This window comes from Epinephelus lanceolatus, chromosome 23, assembly GCF_041903045.1.
Source record: "Epinephelus lanceolatus isolate andai-2023 chromosome 23, ASM4190304v1, whole genome shotgun sequence".
In the NCBI taxonomy this organism is placed as follows: Eukaryota; Metazoa; Chordata; class Actinopteri; order Perciformes; family Serranidae; genus Epinephelus; species Epinephelus lanceolatus.
The window spans coordinates 5,167,745-5,192,983 of record NC_135756.1 but is presented as its reverse complement, the minus strand read 5'-3'; the positions used below and the strand labels follow the sequence as shown (position 1 = coordinate 5,192,983).

At 44.3% G+C, this 25,239-nt stretch overlaps 1 protein-coding gene across 37 annotated transcripts in view; it reads left to right on the top strand.

The window, feature by feature from the left end:
- celf2 (cugbp, Elav-like family member 2) overlaps positions 1-25,239 on the top strand; it is a 318,322-nt gene that overhangs the window by 171,311 nt on the left and 121,772 nt on the right. For all 37 annotated transcript variants that reach the window (XM_078164979.1, XM_078164975.1, XM_078164977.1 and 34 more), the window contains one exon: positions 22,494-22,690. In XM_078164979.1, coding sequence (XP_078021105.1) covers positions 22,494-22,690 — 197 coding nt within the window. The remainder of the gene's footprint in view (positions 1-22,493; positions 22,691-25,239) is intronic.

Genomic DNA, 25,239 nt, shown 5'->3' with positions numbered 1-25,239 from the left:
ACACATGACGAAGTCGCTTGAAAGTATCTGGGGGAAATTGTTGTGGATTTATCTGTCAGCTGATTTCAGTGTTATTCTGCCCTCTGGTGGCCAAAAAGCTTGACAGACAGGTTGTCACTGAGTCATCCGTCTGATGTGACGACTTTATACAGGTTTTTTGTTATATAACTCTTGCAGGATTGATCAGTACAGCACCGGTTGTGTATGGGAGGACAGCTGAGTTGATGTATTTTGTTTGAATTATTCATAAATATGTACTAAAAGTGTTTTATTATTATAATTAGGATCATTATTATGTGGGAAATGCTATTATTATTCCCTCAGTGTGAGTCTGTCTCACTGCATTTTCAGAGGCTTTTCAACTCTGACATGAATACAGTTCTGAGAAAAATGCTGACTTAACCCCCCCCCCCACACACAAAAAAGAAAAAATAACAGATTTTAAGATACTGACTATCGCCCCAAAATGTCAGCCAGATACAGTCTACAAAGTGTCATTTTTGGACCTCAAAAACCTTTGTGTTGATTTGACAGTGTTTGCGTCTGGGATCTCACAGAGACACTGGGCCGTGTGCACGCACAGGCACACAGGCGCGCATAATCAGGCGATCCCTCTCCCTCTATCCACTCCATTAGCATATGTCAGCATATGGCTCCCTCCTCAGAGAGACTGCTGAACAGACTGATCCAGGTTTGATTTCGCTCTAGAGGTCCTGACCTGGGATGGAGGGCAGAAAGGAAAGGAAATAGGAAAGGAAAAAGGAAAGGCAACAGCTGTCAGCCTGAACTCTCTCCTCCCGTTGACTGGCCTGATGCTGGATTGTTACTGTCAGGCTCCTCCTCCCTTAGGCACACACACTCTCCAACCACTCCTGTGTGTGAGTGTGTGTGTTACGAAACATACAACCATATTGAGCCATCTGTTCCAGGGCTAATTGGTATGCATGACAATGTTTTTCCAACCCATAAAACCTAATGAAAATGAACACCCCACCCGCCCTAATATCCCTTAATGCTATCACTCGCCCCCTGCCCCGCCCCCCGCCCCCCACCCTTCCTCCTGTACAACATTACAGGCATAATTACACTGTAGTGGGCATTAGCAGCCCCTCTTCTAGAGCCACTTTCAGTCCAGGAGGCAGGTCCAAACATTGGAGATGTCCTGCTGCTCTCAGTGATCTGTCAGCCCTCTGAGAGCCGAGGCCCTCCTCACCCCCCTGAACACTTGGCTCAGAGTGTGAATTGTTCTAATTTTATGGAGTAAAGCTTTTGGAAACTCACGGCTGCAATGTGCAAATGATTTCCTCCTCAGTGCTGACGGCACGCTTAAGGAATCAGACGAGGGCAGAGGGACAGGAAGAAGGGAGTAAGGGACATAAAGGGGGCAATAAATAGATGAATGACATGAAAGTCGAAAGCGTTGGAGGTGTTATTAATAAATAAGTAATCAGCAACCCCTACCGCTTTGGTTTGTTAAATCTCTGGAATTGGTAGATTGAGATTGTGATGGATCCCTGATTCAGCAAACTAGAACCTGACTTTAAATTTGTCTTGACCAAACTTGAGACTTGACTTGGATTTGCCCTTTAGGACATGAACTTAACTAATTTCCCTAGTCAAGTACTCAAGTACTTGCAAAAAAAAAACAAAAAAAAAACAGAAGCAGTGTAAATTGCTAACCCTGTAAAACAAGTACAATTTGAAAATCATTTAGTGAGTAAACAGGCTTCAAGTAGCTGATTATACTATAAAGTAAAAGGTAGCATGACAAACTTTCTGTTGCTGCCATTACATAGGTTAGACCCAGCGTTGAAGCTCTGTCTCCAAGCTGCTTTCCTCCCGATCAGTGTGACATTTGCCCGGTTAGCACAAGCTAACCCAGCAGCAGCGGCTAACATCTGACAACAAGCCATTTAACGGTCCCGACAAACTCACGTCAACATCGAAACCACTCAACTCTTTTGTTAAACCTGTCAATAACTGGTAGGTAACATTAGCCCTGTGATGCTAACTGTTCGTCATGTCACCGTCATGTTCACATGTGTGAGGCAGGGCAGCAATATTCAGTGATGTTCTACGATATTCTGTGACTTGACTTGGATTTTCCCTTAAGGACCTGAGACTTGACTTCAGTTTGTCTTGTGGGACCTTAGTCTTGGATTTGTTTGTTTTTTTTCCAGAAGGACCAGAGACTTGACTTTGATTTACCTTTAAGGACCTGAGACTTGACTTTGATTTACCTTTAAGGACCTGAGACTTGACTTTGATTTGTCATTTGGAACCTGAGACTTGGACTTAGATTTTCCTTTTACGACCAGAGACTTGATCTGGGTTTGTCCTGACCTTAATTTTCCCTTTAGGACCTGAGACTTGGACTTAGAGTTTCCCTTAAGGACCTGAGACTTGGACTTAGATTTTCCATTTAGGGCCTGAGACTTGGACTTAGATTTTCCCTTAAGGATCTGAGACTTGACGTTGGTTTGTCCTGACTTCAATTTTCCCTTTAGGGCCTGAGACTTGGACTTAGATTTTCCCTTAAGGACCTGAGACTTGGACTTAGATTTTCCCTTTAGGGCCTGAGACTTGGACTTAGATTTTCCCTTAAGGACCTGAGACTTGACATTGGTTTGTCCTGACTTCAATTTTCCGTTTAGGACCTGAGACTTGGACTTAGATTTTCCCTTAAGGACCTGAGACTTGACATTGGTTTGTCCTGTCTTCAATTTTCCCTTTAGGACCTGAGACTTGGACTTAGATTTTCCCTTTAGGACCTGAGACGTGGACTTAGATTTTCCCTTTAGGGCCTGAGACTTGGACTTAGATTTTCCCTTAAGGACCTGAGACTTGACATTGGTTTGTCCTGACTTCAATTTTCCCTTTAGGACCTGAGACTTGGACTTAGATTTTCCCTTTAGGACCTGAGACGTGGACTGAGATTTTCCCTTTAGGACCTGAGACCTGGACTTAGATTTTCCCTTTAGCACCTGAGACTCAAACTGGATTTTCCCTTTAGGTGCTGAAACTTGATTTTGATTTGTCCTTTAGGACCTGCAACTTGACTTGGAATTGCCCTCTAGGACCTGGGACTGGACTTGACCCTTGTTCTGACATCTCTGACTTGTTCAAATTTGACCTTGAATTGGACTTGACCGACTCTATGCTTGTTTTGACAAGTGTAGCGAGTCCAGAGTTCTAAATTTGTCCTAACCAAATTATAACTTGACTAGGACTCGCCCTTGAAGACTCGAGAGCCTCCTTGACATCCCAGGACGAAACTGAAAAAGTGAGCAGAGCTACAATAGAACAAAAAGTGGCAGGGAAAGAAAGAAAAAAAGAGATGAAGTGAAAAACGGGAGGAGAGGAGTAGATGGATTTGGCAAAGCGCGACTGCGTCCACATGAATCACAGCAGGGAGACGCTGGATCGTAGCCCGGGTCGCTCAGTGCAGTTTGTGCGAGTGTGTGTGTTTGAGTGTGTGTGTGACGCCACACTGAAGAATGTGGACAGAATGCCCTGGTTGTATTGTGTATTTAAAGGGAGCCTGAGGTCAAACACACGCAGTTGCAAACCGCCGTGAAATGATCTGCGAGGAAGATTACAGTAAAAACAAGGGCTTGCAGATGTGTCCTCTCAGAGATGAGTAACTGCTCGTGAGTGCTCGGCTTTTTTCTTGTCTGACGAGTCGACACACAACAACAACAACAACACGCTGAAAAAAAACTGCCCTCTCATGCTGCCCAGTAAATAGGTTTCCTCTGGCTGGCTGTCACTGCCATGTTCAACTTTGCTTCCACCATTCCTTCCCCTCTGAGGTCATGTGTGTGTGTGTGTGTGTGTGAGAGAGAGAGTGTGAGGAGCATTTATGGTGGTTTATTACAGTGTCAGAGGCGGTTTCTGCCCGTCCCCGCCACAGGAACACACCGAGCGCCCTCAGAGCACCTACAATTTTGGCAACACGCGTGTGTTTTGTGTTTTTTTTATATTGGCGTCATGTATGAAAACAGCAGCCAAATGCTAATAGAGGTGATATCCGGGCTTTTGTAACCTTTGTGCAGCGAACGGCGTCGAGGTTTACTCACAATGGGACGTAATTGTGCTTTAGCCAGTTCCACAAATGTACTCGTGTTGTTAAATCAGTGGTGTTTTTGTCGCTGGCAACCGGCCACCTTTTCTCTCCCTGCTTCTCTTTGTCTCTCTCCGCTGCCCTTATTACGCCATTTTCTGTCTCTACCCTGTGGTTTTCTGCTCAGTCGTCCCCTTTAGAGGTGTCACAACCGATGTGCGTGAACACACCGGGGGGATTTATTGTTCAAGCGGGGCACAGCGGTGGAGGTGTTACATGGTGTACAGGTACACAATGTTGAGGATTTACTGTAAAACACACACACAGACACACGGACAGAGGATGCTCCGAAGGCCCTGGTGACTTTTTTTGACTGTTGTCCCAAATCGAGTTGAACCAGTACCAATCTGTTATGATCCCCACCTCCCCTCCACCGCCTGCACACCACCGTCCACTCTTTCTTCTGTTAGTTGGATCGGCATTGTTGGCCCATTTTGTGGAGAAGCATTAGTCAAATGGGCCATCATCCCCGTCGGCGAGTCAGATGATGACTTTTGGCAGAATGCAGCCGCAGCTAGATGCCAGACAATCAGAGCCGTTGCCATTTCATCACACGGTCGCACACGGACGCACAGGCACGCACGCAGACTCACACCACAAACAAGCTGTTTCTCATTAAGCCCGCAAACATGAGAGATTGTGCGAGAGGAACGCGAGGTGATGAAGGAGCAGAGGCGGCGAGCTGAAGGCTTTCTTCAGGAAGAGATAAGGGGGGGGGGGATAAACGGGCGACACGCCACAAATCTAACAAGGGTGAGCGTGCATTGTGGCGCTGTCATCCAAAGAAACACCCGCCTACCCGTCACCCAGTACCCCCAGCTACCCCTCACCCCATGCCCCTCCGACACTGCTGTTCCCATAGCAACAAGACATGGAGAGGGGGGGTGAAGAAGAGAGGAAGTGTGCTAAAGATTAGGGTGGAATTTTGCTGCTGCTGCTGCCTGGATTTGACCAATCTGGTGTTGAGGCTTTAAGATGCTCTAATTCCCTTCCTCTTCCTTTGCGCTATCACGTGCACGCGCACACACACACACACACACACACACACACAGGCAGGAACTCCAGGTCAGGCTGACGTGAGCGAGGAAGCATAATTTTGGGGAGATAATTCGAGGAACTGCACTGTCGAAGTAGAAAGAGGAGGAAGTGGGACAAAGTAAAGCAGGTTTTCCACTTTTTTTTCCAGACCCTAAAATAGAAAAACATCAAGGCCATGAGCCGCTGTTTTTATAAGAATTTTCCCCATGTGGGAATATTTTTATTTTCAGCAGAGGTTATGTCATCACCTCCATCTTTCTATTTGTGTGCAAGAAACTTGCTCATTCACACCAAGAGGAAGAACACTATTGATTCTCATGACCTCCCGACCTTTCCTACTGTGCCACCATTAAGCCAGGCTTCCAATTTTCCAATGAGAGAAATCTCCTTATTCCCTGGTTGTAAAAACACATTTGTTGTCCGTGTTCATGCTCCCAACAGGCACAAACCTATTGAGTTCTGGTGACCAGATCAAATTGGTACATTTATGCTTTTATTGAATATTTCAGAAAAACATTTCATATCGTCCACGTTCGGTTTAACCTTCAGTAGAAGAAGAGTGAAGACTTAGACCTAGAGTGTAAGGTGTTTTTTTTGCTTCTAATATAACAGCTGTAGCCACAAGAAAACATTCATATTGTACATTTCTGCACACAACAAATCCCTTATATTTGTACATTTCAAGACCAACAAACGACAAAACCAGTTGTGATTTGACGAGTCATTGCTTTGTTTCTAGCAATGTTTTAGGTACCGAACGTGCGTTTTCTTGAAGGGGTGGGAATCACCAGAAGATCCACGATACGACGTTATCACGAAATTAATTAACAATATTATTGTGCTGGTACTGTGGGATCGCTGCTACGAGCCATCTGGTCCCTGTATGACCAAAATGAGAGCTGTGTCCGCATACTTGGCATTAAGTCGAACACGTTCTCGTGGGTATTGGCCTTTGCCGGGGTTTTCCTTTGTCACCAGTCCTATTAGTGATATTCATGGACAGGATCTCAAGGCGGAAGGAAGGGGTCCGGTTTGGGGACCTTAGCATTGCATCTCTGCAGTGTGAAGCGGTCGGGATGACAGTCAACACCTCCAAATCTGAGGCCATGGTTCTCTGCCGGAAACTGATGGATTGCCCCCGCTGGGTTTCGGGAGAGTTACTGCCTTAAGTGAAGGATTTCAGGTATCATGAGTGAGGGTAGAATGGAGCGTGAGATGGATGCAGGCGCTGTGCTGAACCATCGTGGTGAAGAGGGAGCTGAGCTGGAAGGCGAAGCTTTTGACTTACTGGTCCATCTACGTCCCAACCCTCACCTATGGTCATGAGCTCTGAGTAGTGACCGATAGAATGAGATCGCCGATACAAGCAGCCGAAATGAGTTTCCTCTGTGGGGTGTCTGGGCTCAGCCTTAGAGATAGGGGGAGGAGCTCGGACATCCGGAGGGAGCTCGGAGTAGAGCCACTGTTTCCTCATGTTGAAAGGGGTCAGTTGAGGTGGTTCGGGCATCTGATCAGGATCCTAATTGGCGCCTCCCATTAGAGGTGTTCCGGGCATGTCCCACTGTTAATTGTTGTCATTATCAATAATCTTTTGGTTATTTTTCCAATAAAAATGGATTCATCTTTTTGTGTATAAAATGTCAGAAAATACTGAAAAATTTTCAAAATAGTTTTAGTCGAAAACCCAAGTATGTTTTCACAAGACAAGGAATAGCTGAAAACCCTCAGTGTTGATCGTTTAACAATTGCTGATTATTTTAAGACACCCATTATCAATTGTTTTATTCCTAGATTAATTGATTAATTTAACAGATTTCAGCTCATTTAGCTTTTAAACAAGGGTGTCTTTTTAACATTTAGAGGGAACAGGGAGTCTGAGGGGTTCTCCCCAAAGAAATTTAGAGCTTCAGACTCTCCATATTCTGCATTCTGGTGAATTTTTATGAACCAATTTGTGCCTGTTCTGCATCAATTTATGTTGGAAATATCTTGGCACTTCCCGCTTCAACTGTGCATAGTTGGAACCATTGCTTTGAGGTTGTATACTGCCACTACCTACTTTACTGGAGGCATCGTTGTGTCTTTGAGTCATGTTCGAGCAGTTTTTGTATTTTAATGTTTTTACTGGGGGAGTCATTGAGAGGGATGAGTTCTCCCACCTCCCCTCAAAATCTACACCTGCATTCCTTAAAATCTCTCAATATCTGTCACAGTGAACTTCCATTCTGTATTACTTTTAGCCAACAATGATTGATATTCATACCCGTTACGAATCAATGGAAGCCACCGCCAATACATCATCCAGAGATCTTAATCTTTACCGCTTGAAAACGTTTAACCCAAACATAAAATACACCCTCTCTAAAGTTCACCCACAAAATGGTCATTTGTGTATCGGTTAGTTAGAAAATGGTGAACGAAGGATCCAAAAACAGAAAAAAAAATTCTTAATGAACTGAAGTCAACGGGGACAATGTTTAACAACAGCAAAAATTATATCAAATGCACGTGCATTTGAACTCTGCTCAGCAAAATGCTCCAGCCAAGTTAAATGCACATTCTCGCCCTGGTGCGCTACTTGTTTGCGGAAATGTTTTTGAAATGTAAATATTGTTTTAGAAATACATATCTTTGGGAAGTACTGAGCATAGAAGTGGACAAGTGAGACTTGGATTATACTGCATAAGCTGTGAGAGTTTGTAAATGGATGTTTTGATATAGTTTTGCTGTTTTTGAACGTGGCCCCCATTTGCTTCAAGTCATCACAAATTTTCTCCGTTTTTTGGATTCTTCATTTACCGTGGAAGCATGCCAGAAAAACAAAGTTTTCTTCACACATTCAGTGTAACATAAGAGTTGGTAATTGATATACATATGATCATTTTGTGGGTGAAGTGTTCCTTTAAGGAGCTAGAACTTGCACAAGCACATGTATGGCCCTTTAATGTAAACTGTAATCTACATCTTTCTTTGTTTCAAAGGTCTCCAGTCGACCAGGCTTTAAATGTGAAACTATAGATAGCTCTCCTCTACAGTTCAGAGTTCAGCTCTAGTATCAGTCTGACTCACTGTGAGTGCATCTCGTCCTCCGCGTGCGACGCTGTTCTTCTCAAGGCTCCTGGGAGTACATGAAATGCAAGTGTGCCGAGTGTATGGGAGGAGGTGGCACGGTGACAAATACATAGTTCAAGTCTCTCATCGCAGCTTAAAAAACTTACACATGAGCAGACAGGGTCCAAAAGTGGAGGAAGATTTGCACTGGCTCTGAAAGGACCTCATTCATCAAAGAACATGCTGTTTATGAACAGTGAGACATTTTTAAAAGGAGTTAAGAAAAACCTTCAGCTTGAATGGAGATATTCAAATGCTGAATTTTTCAGCACAAGTTAAGGGTCCGTCTTTGGAGCTCAGCTGTGATACATTTACAGTTATTTGTATATTAGTCTCACTTTTGGTGTTTCTTATTTTTATTCTCACAGCAGATCTGTTTAAGACGATTCTTGGATTTTATTCCAGATGTTTCCTGCTGCAAGTAAACACCGTTCACTACGAGGTCCTCTGGTGATGAGCACTGCTTGGGTTGTGCTTAAAGTAAAAGTGAAGGAATAAGTGGCGGAGGAAACAGAGCTGAGCTGCTGATTATCTCTCAGAGGAATTAGTGAAACAAAAACCTGATTAAACTACAGATAAGAGTCGAGAGTCTGTATCAGTTTATCAAATCTGGATGATTTGTTGGCTTATTGAGTTAGAGTCTTGTTTTAATCTATTTGTACTTTAAACTGTGGTTTTAAGATGCAGATTTTAAGCATCATCTATTCTTATTTCTTGTTAGTTTCTTTTCATCGTTTTTAGATATTTAAAAAAGACATGCATTTTCCTTGAATTTGTTTATAGTAAAAAATCAAAAGCCAGAAAATGAAAGCTATGAGAGTGGCGGTTCATTCTTGACCTTGAGCACATATTTATGGTAAGATATTCTAAACGTAAGGTTCACTTACTATGTTTTTCCGGTGCTTTTTCAACCGTATCCGTGCTGAGATAAGGTCAAATCTGACAGTCGTATAAAAAAGACTTTATTTAGGTGCTTTTCACAGACTTCACAGACAACAGAGCAAAAGAGCTAACTCAAGACAGATTACAACAGGGCCGTAATTTTCTTTTTACAATTGAGGGGGCCGTTTTCAATCTACATCCCCCCAGGAGAAAGTTTTAGGAACATAACAGCTTCACTGACCATTGAAGTCTCTCAAAGTTTAGATGGCTGAGTGTCATTTCAGGGAGCCAGCATATGACTGAGGGCCGCACAGGAGAAGTGCACTATGACTTTTTTTATGACCTTTTTTATGACACACTAACACTTTACAAAAACTATAACTGCTGACAGTGATGTAGCCGACACAACACTCATATTACATTGTAGTTTTACACTTATGAAAGGTGCAGTGTGTAGGATTTAGGGGGATTGAAAGTGCATTGAAAGTAATGAAATACAGACAGTACAGTGTTTGATACTGATTGTGCCCACAGCTGTCAAGCAATAGCTTCTGTTGGAATACGGCAACACCACTTGGACAAACTACACACAGAACTGCACCACACTGTAATACTAGAAATAGTAGTAATAATTATGGGAATTTGTTAAGGGTAAGATTGTGATTTAATTTGCTATGATTATTCCGAACAGAGCGCTGTCCGTGTCGTAGCATAGCAGCTTTTTTTCTTTTTGTTTTTCCCTGTGTTGGCGATAGGCTGTGGCCAGAGGTGTTATGTTTTCAGGTTGTCTGTCTTATTTACGTGATATGTAAAGAATGTCTTGAGAGAATTTCTTCAACTTTGGCACAAACGTCCACTTGCACGCGAGGATGATCTGTGTAGATTGTGGTGGTCATAGGTCAAAGGTCAAGGTCACTGTGGCCTTATCTGTCTCATTCTTGTGAGTGTGATATCTGAAGAACGCCTTGAGGGAATTTCCTCAGCTTTGGCACAAACATCCGTTTAGACTCAAGAATGACCTGGTTAGAATTTGGTGGTTAAAAGGCAAAGGTCAAGTTCACTGTGACCTTGTCTGTCTCATTTTTGTGAATGCGATATCTCAGGAACGCCTTGAGGGAATTTCCTCAGCTTTGGCACAAACATCCACTTGGACTCAAGAATGAACTGATTAGAATTTGGTTGAAAGTCAAAGGTCAAGATCACTGTGACCTCACAAAACATGTTTTTGACCATTTTGGCTCAAGAATTCATACACTAGTGACAGACTGGTTCGTAGAGGCATGCTACCGTGAGGCGGTTATTCTAGTTTTATTGTTGTTTTGCATCTCTTTGTATTTTCGTGCGTCTTTGAAGTCATTTTTGTAGTTATTTTGAGTCTCTTTGCAGGGGCCCCCGAACACATTGGTCCCTTGGGCCTGTGCCCAGTAGACTTTAAATAGTCTCGACGTCACCTGAGTACTGTGGGGGTACATGCTTATAAACATCCCAAGCACCGAAAATACGAGGGAAATAAAAACATACAGGCAGAGTCTATGCAAAACAAAACAAACAAAAACAAAACACAGACACACACTGAGAGTGGTCATAAGAGTCGCAAGTCCTAAGAGATAATTGAGAGGGATCACATCTCTATGAGTTTGTCTATTGTTAACTCTGTGTAGTGTACCTTTAATATCCATGTTTTGCTCCATAAAGTGACATTTTTCATTCATATAATCATAAAGCACCTCAAGCACTTCCATCCCAGGTGACATTTTCCCCGCTAAAGGTTTTACATTGTCATTAATGTTCAGTATAATTCAAGAATCCATACGTGGAAAGACTCGAACGCTGCACGGTCCATCGCCTGCAGTATCTAACAAGGCAGCTTTATTCCCGAGGAGACGGTGTCAGCTCCTCCAGTGTTTCACACATGCAGGAAAAATATGAGAAACGAGCAAAATGAGACCCATTTCGCTTGTATCCATGTGTGTCATGCTTCAGTGTGTTTTCTTCATACTGTGTGTGTATATATGCGTGTGTGTATGTGTGTGTGTGTGTGTGTCTCCTCTCATTAGCGTGCGCCGGCGTGCGGCAGCTCGTTAGCACAGAGCTAGCTGAGCGTCGGGGCACCGGTGCAGCTTCATTAGCTACTGTGACATTTATCTGATCGTTTCCCCGCGTCGCATGTGCTGCCACATCTCCATGGCGACCGCAAATGCGAACACACATAAAGGCAATCACACAGTCTCACACAGACCCAGTCACAGTAATTCATAGATGCTAGTTCCATCAGAGCCTGTCCTCCCTCCCTCCCCCCACAGCAGAGACATTGATAATGAATATGAAACGTGCTGTATACAGTATGTACCAGTGGCTGCCATCCCAGCGCTGTACCAGAGGTGGGCGGAATATTGCTTATTGTAAAGTTCAAGTGAATCACAGGCAATATCACACTCCCTCGTTTGGCTGGAACAGGGCCCCTGGGAGCCAGTTTACCTCGCTGTAAGTCAGTTACAGAAAAACTCAGAGCGTTCCAAATAAATCAGTCGATACAGTACGCCACTCATTTAGTTTGACTCACTAATCCGCCTTGCGCCGCCGATGACAAAATCAGTTACAGAGTGGGAATCGGGGGGGAAAAAAAGGCACGCCTCTCATGGTGTGTTGTGGTGAAGTTCCTAATCTTGTTTACAGTTTGATACAGCGGCAGAAAATATTCAGGGTTATGAAATGAATTGTGAGTGTGTTTTTCTTGATGTGAACATCTCAGCTTGGCGCTGTCGTGCATTTGTGCAGCGAGGTGTTAGTTTAGGTGTGTTAGCTCCATCTGGGCCTGTCGTCTGCCTTCAAGTGGGGTGTGTTTACCATGTTGAGCCCGTTTAAAGCCCCTAAAATGATGCTGTGCAGTATTTCAAGTCGACGTTTTTTACAAACAAAAAATAAAAACAAAGCTAGTGTTTCTTAAGTGTTAAAAATCAAAAACAAAAGGCTTGTCAGAACTGTGTGGGTTTGGTTTGACCAGATTTCTTTAACGCTGACCGCTCAGCCCACCTACTGGCATCAGACTCAAATGTTGCTAAATCCTGATTGTGTGACATCATCTATTTCTCAGTCTCGCCCACTTGAAACCAGTGAGAGATAAAAGTTCTATCAATATGACATAACCCAAAGTGTTCTACCTTTGACAGGCTCCGTCACTCATAGAACAAAGCTAATTGAGAACACAAGCGGCTTTAAATGTCTCACTGATGTGGTGTCATGATTTTTGAAATTTATTTGGTGATATTTTATGGTGTTTCTGTGTCATAAACAACATCAGCTATCATAATCACACCTGATTACAATAAGGTACAATGTTTGAAGCTGGCTGAGTGTTGTTTGATCACTGATAGTACTGTTTTGAAGCCGAGTGAGCGCTTGTCATTTGGAGCTCCGCCTGGATCTTTTCATGGAAAAAACACTATAGAATGGTCATACTTTGCGCAGTCTTCCTCAAATTTGAAACAAATGTTCATTGATAGTGTGCCTACAGCCCCACAGTGTCATTTACCTGCTCAGATGAAGCCACAGAATAGTTATTCATCCTGAAACACATTTTTTATTTTATTTTAGGCAAAATCTTCAACTTTTTACTGACTTCAGAGGCCCATTACTCTGTCTCTGTGTCACCTAGAGTGTTTATGACACTTTCACAAGAAACTTCAGCGAGTTTTCTTTCTGGCAAGACCTCATGCATGCATGTAGTCAGAGCGGTTCAGAAGCTACAGTCATTTTAATTTGGGTATGTCATTTTAGGCGTTTTTGCTACAAAATGGGGGTGGAGTGCAAGAGGTTAAGCTCAGTGCAAACTAAATTTTGAATGAAATGGTGTTTAATGGTGGTGAGTCATTGCGTCAGCAAAGGCGCCAACATTAGCACGTGGCCCACTAGGCGGCTCGCATTCCACGCCAGGCTCCAAGCCAGCAAGCTGTGCTTCCTACCCATTTAAAGTTTGAGGATAGAATAGGCTTAGACCATTTTGGCCCCGAGACCTCTTATCATTCGCTTTTCCGGATAAAGTTGGGAGACTCTGAACGCCAGCTGTGCGACCCCTTAGATGCATCTTATGACCCCTTAAAGGGCCACAACCCCCAGATTTGGAAACCTCTGATATCTGTGATTAAACATGTCGGACAAAACTGCTCCGTGTAAAAAATCCGACAGTGATTTTTATTTGTTGGAATTACTGCTTTTGTGAAATCAGAAATATAGGCAACCAAATTTTCTACATAATAATAACCTGATATGATCATTACATAATGAAGTGATTTAATTACTGCTCAGCTCTCAGTGTGTGTGTGTGTGTGTGTGTGTGTGTGTGTGTGTGTGTCAGCTTACTGTGCTCCTGTTTCGGCATCCTCCACATTCTCCGTCTCTTTGTGTCTGTGTGAAAGTTGTGTAAGAATCCGTCAAGGTGCGTGCATGTGAGGAGATGCCACTGTCCGGCTCTGTGTGTGTGTGCGTGTGTTAACATGTCAGTACATGTGCGTGTGTCTAGGTGTGTGTGTGTGTTTAGCTGACCTTGGCTGCCCCGCTCCCTCGGGGGGGAACTGATGTTTCTCACTCTGCTTGTCAACAAGATTAGTTCCCCTGTGGGACCGTTACACACCCTGCAAACACGCTGCCAATGAGAAGAACTGTGTGACAGCTCGGCCCTTCCGCGAACCCACTGAAGTGTGTGTGTGTGTGTGTGTGTGTGGGTGTGTGTGGGTGTGTGTGTGAGAGTGGTGTATTGTGGCGTGTGTGCGCTGCGATTGAGGGGTTAAGGGAGTCAGAGAGGATGTGTGTTTTAGAGCAGAAACAGAAGGGAAAAACAGCAGGGGGATCAACGCAGCCAGCCCGAACTGTAGCCCGTGTGTGTATGCATGTGTGATATGTGTGTATGCATGTGTGTTCGTGCGCCTGGTTTGTGAGGGAGCCCATGCTGAGCTCTGAGCTGTGCTTACTCCTGGACCTGGCTCATCTGCATCCGTCTCTTCCGCACTCTCCCTCCCTTTTATTCCCACTCTTCCGTGCTCCGTTCATCCTCTCCGTCTCCGTCTTTTTGGAGCACGTTCCTCTCCGGCTGCCTGTTGGCGTCCAGCAGTGAACAAGGCAAACACAGGGGACAGCAGGCCGTTAATGTATTCCAGGTAGCTCATCGCTGTCACTGTTTGCTCTTCATCTGTGGAGACGGCGCTCATCTCCCTCATCTCCCTATGATATCCACCATATATGGTTCGATTCTCACTGCTCGGACATCGCAGTGATGCAGCTCAGGGTAGTTTATCAGCACTGAGAGCTGCGCTAATCGATTTATTTACACAAACAATTGGACATATTACTACATGGAATTTGAAAGGTGTTGCTCGTAGTGGCAAACCCACAGAGAGTTTCCACCAGACTGCAGTTCTCTTCAGACCTCAGGTGCCTTTTAAAGTCTTTCAGCTCATTGTTTTGGTTTTACGGGACACATTGCAGGTGAAACACTGTAGTTTTGTTTCGGTCTCTTTTATCAGTCTCTTTTACAGGCGGCCATTTTAAAACGAACGGTGATATCTTGACAGTGACAGACAGACAAAGTTAGCGGTTAGCTGGTGGACGTGCCATTTAGCAGTTAAAGATCAGATGAGATTCCCTCAGGAGGTGGAGACCAAAACAGAGCTAAAAGGAACGAGAGTATTGATTTTTAATTTGTCAATATTATCAAGACTTTGATTTTTGGGCGAATTGTCCTTTAAGGCAGTGGTTCCCAGCTGGTCCAGACACGGGGTCCAGATTCCTCCTTCGTCATTAGCTCAAGGTCCACACAGTTAAATACACCCAGCATCATTCGCTCACTCTACAGCAGGAAACAGCACTCCAAAATAAAAGCTCTGTGCTGGAAATTTGATGTACCCAAAAATAAAGTGTGTTGTTTACAAACTTGACAGGTTTGGGATTCACGTACAGTCCATTCAGAATGGATCCGTGACCCACTTTTGGACCGCAACCCACCAGTTGGGAACCACTGCTTCAAGTGACTAAGCTAGATTTCTCCCTGTGACATGTAACTGTGTTTCTTATCAGCTTCCCAACATATGAGCATGTGCATGAAAAAGACTGTAGACTGGGAATTACTGTTGAGGATGAGAGCAAAGTTTATGATACATAATGGTGCGTCCTTGTATTCAGAGTAACTGGAAGTTATAGTCATAGTTAAACTAAAGTTGACACTAAGCAGCTTCTGTAGATCCATATAAGTTTGTTTCCACAGCTCAACTTTGGACGATTTGAAAAATGTTTGCACTGTGAGGAAAATTGATCCTAATCACCGGAGAAAAAGTTGGCATTGTACATTTCTGTGACATTATTATATTGCAGAGATGGGGGACTCGAGTCCCATGACTTGACTCGCAAATATGATGACTTGAGAATTGCTTGACTAACGCTGATAAAAGACTCGACTTGACTTTGACTTTGTATGCATGACTTGAGACAGATGACTTGAAAGGGCTTTAATTCACTATTAAAGGCACGCTAAGCATCATTGTGCGTCACTTCTGTTTACGGTCAACAATGTTATCAAACACAACAGAGCTAGTTAGTTTTAGAGTCCTCACAACACTTGCGGAGATCCAAGGGGAGAGGAGGTAGCAACAAAACTCCACCTAATGGAGGATTACAGTGCCCCAGATTCAAACGTCCAAAAACACATAATTGAAACCACAAAATATCTCCATACTGCTCGTCTGTAGTGATCCAAGTGTCCTGAAGCCCGTCATTTGAACTCTGTTTTTAGCATCATTGTAGCCTGTAGCTCTGACTGCCTCTCTGTGCACCGAGCTCACGTGTGCGCGTTCATGTGTGTGTGCTTGCTTTCGCTGGTCTCGCGCTGGCTGGTTGGTGCAGCCTGGACCCAAATTTTTTTTTGTTGCCATTTGCGGAGCCTGGGCGGCCTACAGAGACCGGACTTTTTCACAGCATATTCAGAGGACATGTAGCTAGCGGATCGTGAGGAGATGTTTGCTGTATGTGACATATAACTTGACTTGTGACTTGCTTGACCTGAGCAATGACTCGACTTGACTTGCTTGACTTATAGCAGGGACTTGACTTGACTTGCTTGATTCTTACCACAACTAACTTGGGACTTGTGTGAGACTTGAAGGTAAAGACTTGAGACTTGCTTGTGACTTGCACATGTGTGACTTTCCCCCATGTCTGTTATATAGTAGATATGTTTAAACCTTACTGTATGTTTTTTCTTTTCCAACAACTCTGTGGTTAGCATGGTTATGTTTAGACACAAAAACCTTTAGTTATGGTTTGGAAAAGATCATGTTTGGGCTTAAAATAAACACTTTTGCTGGCACAGTCGTCCCTGGAAATGGTGCCAATGTTTTGGTATAAAACAACTGGTTTTGTTGTTTGTTGGTCTCAAACAGTGGTCTGCAGTTTGGCAGCTGTCTGACCGCCCCTCCATCTCCTGTTTACCAACCCAGCTCATGTACTTATAATCAGAACTATGTCTCTTTAGAAACGCTGTTATAATACATATGACGTACAATAGAAAAGAAGAAGATATACGTTATAATCCCTGAGGGCAACTCAGTTTTTAATACACACACCAATGGAACAGCCATCGGGAGCAATTTCGGGTTCGGTATCTTGCTCAAGGATGCTTTGACATTCAGACTGGAGGAGCCTGGGATCCTCCAATTGGTGAACGATCCGCTCTACCTCTGAGCTACCCTGGAAATCCAGAGTTCTCGCGAGAGCACAATTTGAATTTGCTCAGCGAGTCAGTAATGATGCTCATTACCTATGCCCATGAAACTGAGATGCACCAATCACATCGGTGTATCTGATATAGGCCGGCCAGAGGCGAGCTAAACAGATGACAACAGCGCTGCGACGACGAAGTCCGGAATCAGTCAGTAGACATTGCAAGATGGCTACGGATGAACACCAGTTGTTTGAAACAGCTTTGGCCGCTACAATGAACGAGTTTGACTCTTTGCAAGAAGGATGTTTTTGCTGTTTTGCCAACCAGATGTGGCCAGAGTCTAATCTACCAGTTAGCTCCGCTGGTAGCTAAGTGTATACATCACCCCGTGTATTGTTCTGATTGGTCGTAGTGTTATCCAATTGCGTGCAGTGATATTTACAAATGCATGCTTGGTGCCGCCCCTTGAGGTGGGCCATTTTCATTAGTCATGGCCAGACCCTAAATCTTTCAAAATTTGGGTCTGGATTTCCAGGTTACCTCTGAGCCACTGCTGCCCCCAGTTGGAACCCATCTGTGGTTGCCAATATCTTCTCTGGCATCTGGGCCGGAAAAACTTGTTGACTTTAACTACAATGCATGCACTAAGGTTAAAAAGCAGAATCTGGAAGACGCAGCTTCTGGAAGAATGTGGAGGTCGTCAGGCATGTGGATAAACTGTTGTCTGTCAAGAAATAGCTCCAACACTTCAACATTTAAAACCACAAACTGTTCTTTTCCATGTCGGTGCAAGTACGAGTCAAACAAACAAGATAGATCATGTAAATAAGGCAGCTTTGGAAGGACAGAGACTTTCAATGTGTTTCCCCCCTGACTCCAGTCTTTACGCTAAGCTAGGCTAACCACATCCTGACAGACACTGGATCGATATTAAGCTTTTCATCTCTCTGTCCAAAAGAAAGCCAATTAGTGCGTTTGCCAAAATGTGGTCCCATTGCTTTAATAGAGAGGAGGTGTGAAGAGCTGCGAACGTAAAATGAAGATGATGGATGAAGAACGAAATAACCGTCGTAAGGTTTTATGGTCAATATCGTGCAGCTGTAGTTTGGATGAACGAGCCTGCTGTCTAATGTGAGTGTGAGGTGAGGGAATAACAGCCCTCAGCAGCTGCTTCAAAGACCTATACAGACACCTTTTTTTTTTTTTTTTTTTTTTTTTGCAGTCTGCCTGAGCACACACATATACACACGCTGTGTGTAGATCAGCCCTCAGTCACGGCCCTGTGCTGCAGGGAGACCGGAGTGATGGAAGCAATAGTTAAGCCATTAAGGCAAACAATTGGCTCAAATTGAGAGGGAGAGGGAGAAAAGAAGAGGAAGAAGAGGGAGATGGAGAGGCTATGGCAGGAGTGGATCCACTCAACGACTTAATCCGAGCCCCAGGACACTCTCCTGCTGAGCTTCACACACTCGCACAAACATCTACACACACGCGCTAAAGCTCTGTCTGCTCGCAATAACACCTTGTCAGTCTTGGCCACAGGGGCGATGGAAGAGGCGCTCATTCCTTTGTAGTGAGGAGAGTCACCGACTTCCCGAGCACCTCGGGAGGAGACGGGGCGCGCAATCTACACAAGACAGTTGTGCGTTCGGACGCCGTATGGCTGCGACTGTGAACCTTTTCATTGTCTTAGCAGGCTGGAGTGAATGGCCGAGGGAGCACAGGGTGGACAGTGTCCCGGTTGAGGGAGGCGCTCCTCTGACACTGGCTATTGTATCGTCTCCCCCCGTGGCCTCATCCAATCCCCACAGGCCTCACACAAACAGCCAACAATGAGGGATTGTCTTCAGCTATTCTTTCTGCGCTCACACACATCAGCTCTGCGTGTCAGAGGGCGAAGGGATGATGTGCTGCAGTCTGAACCCAGCGACCGCCCAGGCTCGTCCGATACAGTCGTTTATGTGCCTAAACATCAGCTGGCGATAGGGACAGTTACTCCTCGCCAGCGCTGCTACCCTTCCCTCCCTTCCTTCCTTCCCTCTCCCCCCCACCATCAGCCGCCACCGCCACCCTCCAGGCTCCCTCGGCGCCGGGGCCCCCGCGATTTATCGGACAGCTTTGCGAGGAGCTGTTGTTGCCCTCGAGGACTGTTAGCACCGGTTTGGCTCGTTGACTCCTTCTCCGGTTCTGGCGTTTTATTTGACATGTCCTTTAAGTCCTTTAAAGAATTGGGCGTTTCTGCCGAGCGCCTTGGCTCTTTCTGCAAAAGATGGATGGCTCGCGTTCAAAGGTCTGGATGTTTTTTCCCCTCCCTCCCCAGCCTTTCTCCATATCTCTCTTTCCCCCTCCTTCCTTCCCCCGTTCTTTCTCTCTTGCTGAGCTTTATAGGGTGGTATTAGTGTTGTCAGCTAACCAAGCTCGGGATTTGGCTTTGTTTTGTTTTTGCCTCTTAAGATAATGCTCTTTCTCTCTCCTGCCGAGAATAACAAAAGGGAAAGTAGAGCAATAAAACAGCACAGCCATTGACTTTGCTTTCATTGGATTGGTTTTCAGCCATCTTAAATAGACCACAGGCCTTGATGGCGGTGATGTGTGTGTGTGTGTGAGTCTGTGTGTGTTTGTAGCCATTTGGTTGTCCTCAAAACACAGTCACGCCTTGCCTCACACGTGCCGTCCTCATCTCCGCTGGGCCTCGCCACTGACAGCGTTCACTCGCCTTTATTCAAGAAGAAAGAGACGCCGTAGCTGGAGTTAGCATTCCTGACGCGTGGACGGACGTGTGTGTTCTGTGAAGATAAGTGTTGAAGCTCTGCGGTGAGAAGGGGTGAAAGCGCTTCACCTCTATTCCATATGCATTCCAGATGTGGAAATATAGCCAGAGCGATTGGCGTGTAAGCATCTGTGTCCTGTTAGAGGGCCCGGAGGTTTGTTGTACTGGTTTTGCAGCCTAATCCCTCACACACAACCTCGACATTAACACGCTGCACGCTGCTTATCCAGCACTCATTCATGCACAAACATTCGCACATGCAGCGCAGCGGACAGCAGGCCCACATACAATCATATAGTGTCTCTGCTCTCCCCCATACAACAGCATCTCAACAAGTGCAGTGAAAAAAACCTCTACATGTACTCTGTGTTGCTGTGAAATGCCAGGAGTCAAATCTGTGTTCAGTCCCACAGTGTGGATTTACTGGCATCCTGAACAGATCCGTCACCGCATCTTTACCATCAGAAATACACTTTTAGGGTCAGCGTGATATGTCACTCTCCTGATGTGTCGTGTCACTACATAGGAAAATTGCCAGCTTCAGGGATATCAGTCTGTAAAGCCCGTACTGAAAGCTGCCTCACTCTGCTGTAAGGAGAGATTTCTTTTATTAGTGTGGCTCTCGCTGAGTTTCAGTGTCCGTGTGACGGCCAGAGGGCTGTTTCAGAGGCCGCTGTGTTGAAAATGAAGTTCTTGAGGGAGTTGTTGTACTTTTTTTACTTGTATTTTCAATGAGATATCGGGCTCATGTGTATTTGGTTAGAATTGCATCACTGTCTGCAATTCTGAATTAAATTCTGTGTTAAATTCTGAGACTTTTGTGAGGTTTATGAATGTTTGCATGTGCTTCTGTCTGTCTTGTGAATATTGGTTTCTGAGGTGATGACCCTTCTTGTCCTATTGGTCATTTTACATTCATCAGATTAACTGAAGGTTTCAGTGTTTCTTTATGGGTTGAGAAAATTTTCTTGCCTTCAAAGATCTTTCAAGCACCTCAAATCTATTACAAAATACATTGTCAAGCCAAAGACCAAAGCTTTGTTCTAAGCTTCACTTATAATGTCATCAGCATCATAAGTGATCATCAGCTTCATAGATATGGGTCAGAAGCCTCCTGCTGCCCCAACTAGTAGGTTCCGAAAGCTGTTATCAGCCCATTAATTGCTTGTGTTGATTGTTATGCGGCAACGCAGGAACTCAGGTGTTGTATCATTAGCGTAAAGAGCAAGAAGGTTCACGTATAGAGGGTGGGTGAGGTGTTGGATGGGTCAAACAAACACAGGACTTTCACCCATGGGACCAGGGTTTGGGTCTAGAGGGCTGCATTGGGATTGGGTCCCGCCGGGACGCACGGGACTGGGACCGCAGTCGGTCAGCAACATTTTCTTCCTCCACTGCAATATTACGGCCAAGTGATTCATTTGTTAAATTAATTCGTTTCATTCATTAACTTTGTTTATTTTATGTTATTTAATAGTGTTATTTGAGCCACTCACAGCCTACTCTCGTTGCTATTTGTTAATTACATAAAGAGGCGTGATGATGCCGGTGTCATTGAGCACAGGCTTTATCTTTATCTCATTAATGTTTCTTATTCAGGTCTCTCTTAGAAAAGAGAGCTTAACCTCAATCACTGCGTGATAATATAAAAGTAAGAATATGAAACAGCTTTTATTTCATTAAAAACTAAATGAAAACAACAAAATAGGAGAGCTATTCCTGACCAGTGTGTCAAAACACATGCAGGAAATGAAACAAACAACCCCATGAATCTCTTTATTAATAGCTTATAAAATGACGTGTTTTCTCCTGTGGGACGGGAGAAGACACAAAATTATTTTAATTTTTTTAATTTTAATTATTTTAAGCCAAGCCATGATGTTTTTTTCCTAAGCTAACCACGCAGTATTGGTGCCTAAACCTAACTAAATGAGAGTGAAATGTACCAAAGCTGCTCCCAATGCCAGCAGGCATTTATTAGGCCCGTTTCCACCGCAGGAACTTCGGGGTAATTTTACGGGGCCGGGGCCGTTGGTGCGTGTCTCCACCGCAGGAACCACCCCCGAAGGACAGAGTTCCAGAACTTTTACAGGGGCTAAACAAGTCCCTGCCTCGGAGTAGGTACTCAGAACGGCCCCGAGAGACTCCTGGCTGGGGCTTGGGGATTACTTGGTGCTGATTGGATATACTCAAGGAGGGATGTGACGTCAACAGAAAGCAACAAAATAGCCGGCATTTTTAAAACTCAGCAGACGAGGGTTAGCTCGTTCATAGCTTCCACCGCCATGTACACAAACTCAATAACCGGTCCGTGAAAAACATATTTTTTTCCAGCGGATATCTTAGTTACAACATGATTGAGCTAGCAAAGCAGTTTTGTGTTGCTATGTGTGGTATTTATTCAGTTTTGGGAAATCACGATGTCTAGAAAGCATCAGCTGACAGGGACAGCTAACAGCAGCAGCAAAGCTAACATCAGGACGTCATCTGTTAAAAGCCTCCCGTTGTCAGATACGACATGAAACTACTCCAGTTAGCTCAATCATGTTGTAACTAAGACATCCGCTGGAAATTTTTTTTTTTCACGGACCACTTTGTGAGTTTAGTGAGTTATTACAGACACCGCTATCGGCTAACAGCTAACAGCGTCCCTACGCCACTACGTCGCCTGTTGACTTAACGTTAGCTAACCATTTGTTTGCTTGTAATGCAAAGTGATCTTGCTTGACAACCCAATATCGTGCAGCGGGACATATATGGTATATTTTGAGTACTCAGACCACGAGTCTTTATGTGTCACTGGTCTGAATATGGAGTTTATGTCTCAGCTCCTAACGTCGTATCTCCTGTCTCTTACACAGTAACGGCACGGCCGGGAAGATGAACGGGGCGCTGGAGCATTCGGACCAGCCAGACCCGGACGCCATCAAGATGTTTGTGGGCCAGATCCCGCGCTCCTGGTCAGAGAAGGAGCTGAAGGAGCTGTTTGAGCCGTACGGAGCCGTCTACCAGATCAACATACTCCGAGACCGCAGCCAGAACCCTCCACAGAGCAAAGGTACGATGATGGCGCAGGACGCACTCACACATGGACTTCCTTCCTGTTCCTATTCTTTCGCTCCCCTCTTTTTTTATTTTCTTCTTCCTTTCCCCTCTTACTGTACTTTCTTCCATTTATGTCCTTAATTCCTTCTCTCCTTCCCAAATGTCTTTTTTCCCCCAGTCCCCCAGAAGAGAGAGAGAGAGAATTCCTTTTTACTTCGTCCATCTTTCCTTCCTTTTTCCTTGATCTTTTCCTTATTTCTATCAGTTTGTCTTCTTTCCTTCCTCCTTTTCCCCATTACTTTTCTTTTGACCCTCCGTTCTGTTGTCCTTTCTTTTACTTTCCTCTTTCCCTCCTCCTTTCTACCTTCCCTGTGTCTTTCAGTCTTTCTCCTTCTTCTTCCTTGTTGCCTCCATTTTACTGTTTCTCCTCTTCACTTCACAATTCTGTCCTACCTTTGTCCATCTTTCCTTCCTTTTTTCTTCATTGTTTCCTTATTTCTTTCCCTCTTTCTTTCTCCTTTTGTCCTTCCCCATCCCTTTTTTTGATCTTTAATTTTTCTTTTTCCTCCAGTCTTTCTTTATTCTTTAATTATTTTACTTTTTTCAGTCTTTTCTTTTCTCCTTTTCCTTTCTGTCCTTCATTCTTTCTTTTCCCTCCTTCCCTATTCTCCCTTCCCTTTCTTTCAGTCTTTCTTCTTTTCTTCCTCTTTGCCTCCATTTCTTCTTTTTCCTCTTCTCTAGACAGTTCTTTTCTTACTTAATCCATCTTTCCTTTTTCCTTTGGTGTTTTCCTTAGTTCTTTACATCTTCCTTCTGTTTTTCCTTCCTTCCTTCCCTTTTCTCCCTCATTGCCTCCATTACTTTTCTCTTCTTCATCCTGTAGTTCTTTTTTCCTTCATCCCTCCTTATTTCTTTTAGCCCTTTACTCTCCTTCCCTTCATTCCTTACCTTTCCCTTTCTCTTTCTGTTCTGCTTTCACTTTTCCTTATCTTCTACTTCCCTTTTTGTCTTTTCTATTCTCTTCTTTCACACTTTCTTTTACTACTTGTATTCCTTCTTGTCTCTTTTTTCTTTCCTTTATTTCCTTCCTTTCATTTCATATGAATGGATACACAATCAGATCCTCATACAGTGACATATAAAGTGACACACAGACGTGCGACTCTTCCTTGAACCCAGAGACACGTACTGTATCTGCACCTGTGCACAGACACATCAGCAGTCAGTGTCTGAGTGGGCCGTCCCACCTAGTTAATGGCAGAACAAATGATATATGTGCAGAATTACACAAGCAAACACACATTTCGTGCACCATTTGAAGACAAAGACTCGCCCCGCCAGACTTGCACAGTCAATTGTGCGAAGCCGCATGATTTGCAGCTATTTTCTCCCATTCCTTTTCTTTTTCCTTTGATGAATTCGTCAAGTGTGAGAGCAAACAATAGAGACAGCAGCAATGAGCGGGCAGACAATAGCGCTGCCATATTAACAGGCATCAACCGGAGTGGGGGCTGATGACACTCCTGATGAGACATGGAGAGTGGGAGGAAAGTAAAGAGAGAGAAAAGAGAGAAAGAGAGGGCGACGCGGCGCTTCCATCCAACTGCAAAGCAAATTTCAAGAGAAGTTTCAAACACGAAACCAAATATGAATCAGTCGGGATGAAGCGAATAAAGCAAGTAAACACTCGTGTGCCAAAAAAATGGAATGAAGGATCTTTGGGCGTGATTGATTGATTGTTCTGTTAATTGACTTTGATGGTGTTTGCACCAGCGAAGCTCGTTGGTTGTTATTAGGGCTGTAGCAAGTAGTCTTAATAGCTTCATTCATAATGTTTACATTCAAATTCTGCACAACTCTTTTTTTCGGCGTATAGTAGACTTACAGCTTTACAGAGAAGAGGTCCGACTGGGAATGAGACTTACTGGCACAGGGCCTCCTGTGATGGATCAGCCTTGCTAAGCAGGTTAGAAGGCCATGGTTTCCTGTAGGTTTGTGGTGATAACGCGAAACAGCTGCGATACTACCTGCCGTCCCCGTTGCAAATTTGAGAGTTCACGGTGTTCACGTGATCGGCCATGACCTGTGACCGGCTGGTCAGTCTAAAATATGCCGATTTAAAATGCCGGTCATATTCCCACTGTGCAGCATTACTGACATCATGTAATATCAGCAGCGCACACACACGTACAAGTGCAGCTCAGCCTTTAGCGATGTGAGGAAGGGGACCTCAGGGACACACTGGTGTGGGTAGGATAACTATGGAGTAAATGATTCTGGCCAGAGAATCAGGTTCGAGAGGATACTTTAATTTTCAATGCAGGAAGTTCACAAGTGTAGTGTGTGTGTGTGTGTGTGTGTGGTTCTGAAATAAACAAAAGGAAAAATAGCTTTGCACTCAATTCTTAAAAATATGCATATACAATCTGTGAACATGGGCAGCTTCTCACCTTAACCAGTCACGCACACACATCAAAAGAGAGAAGAAGGAGAAAGTTGTTAACTGTCCGTGTTAAACTGAATGGAGCAGAGCTCTCGCTGCCGCACGGTGCGAAGATACAC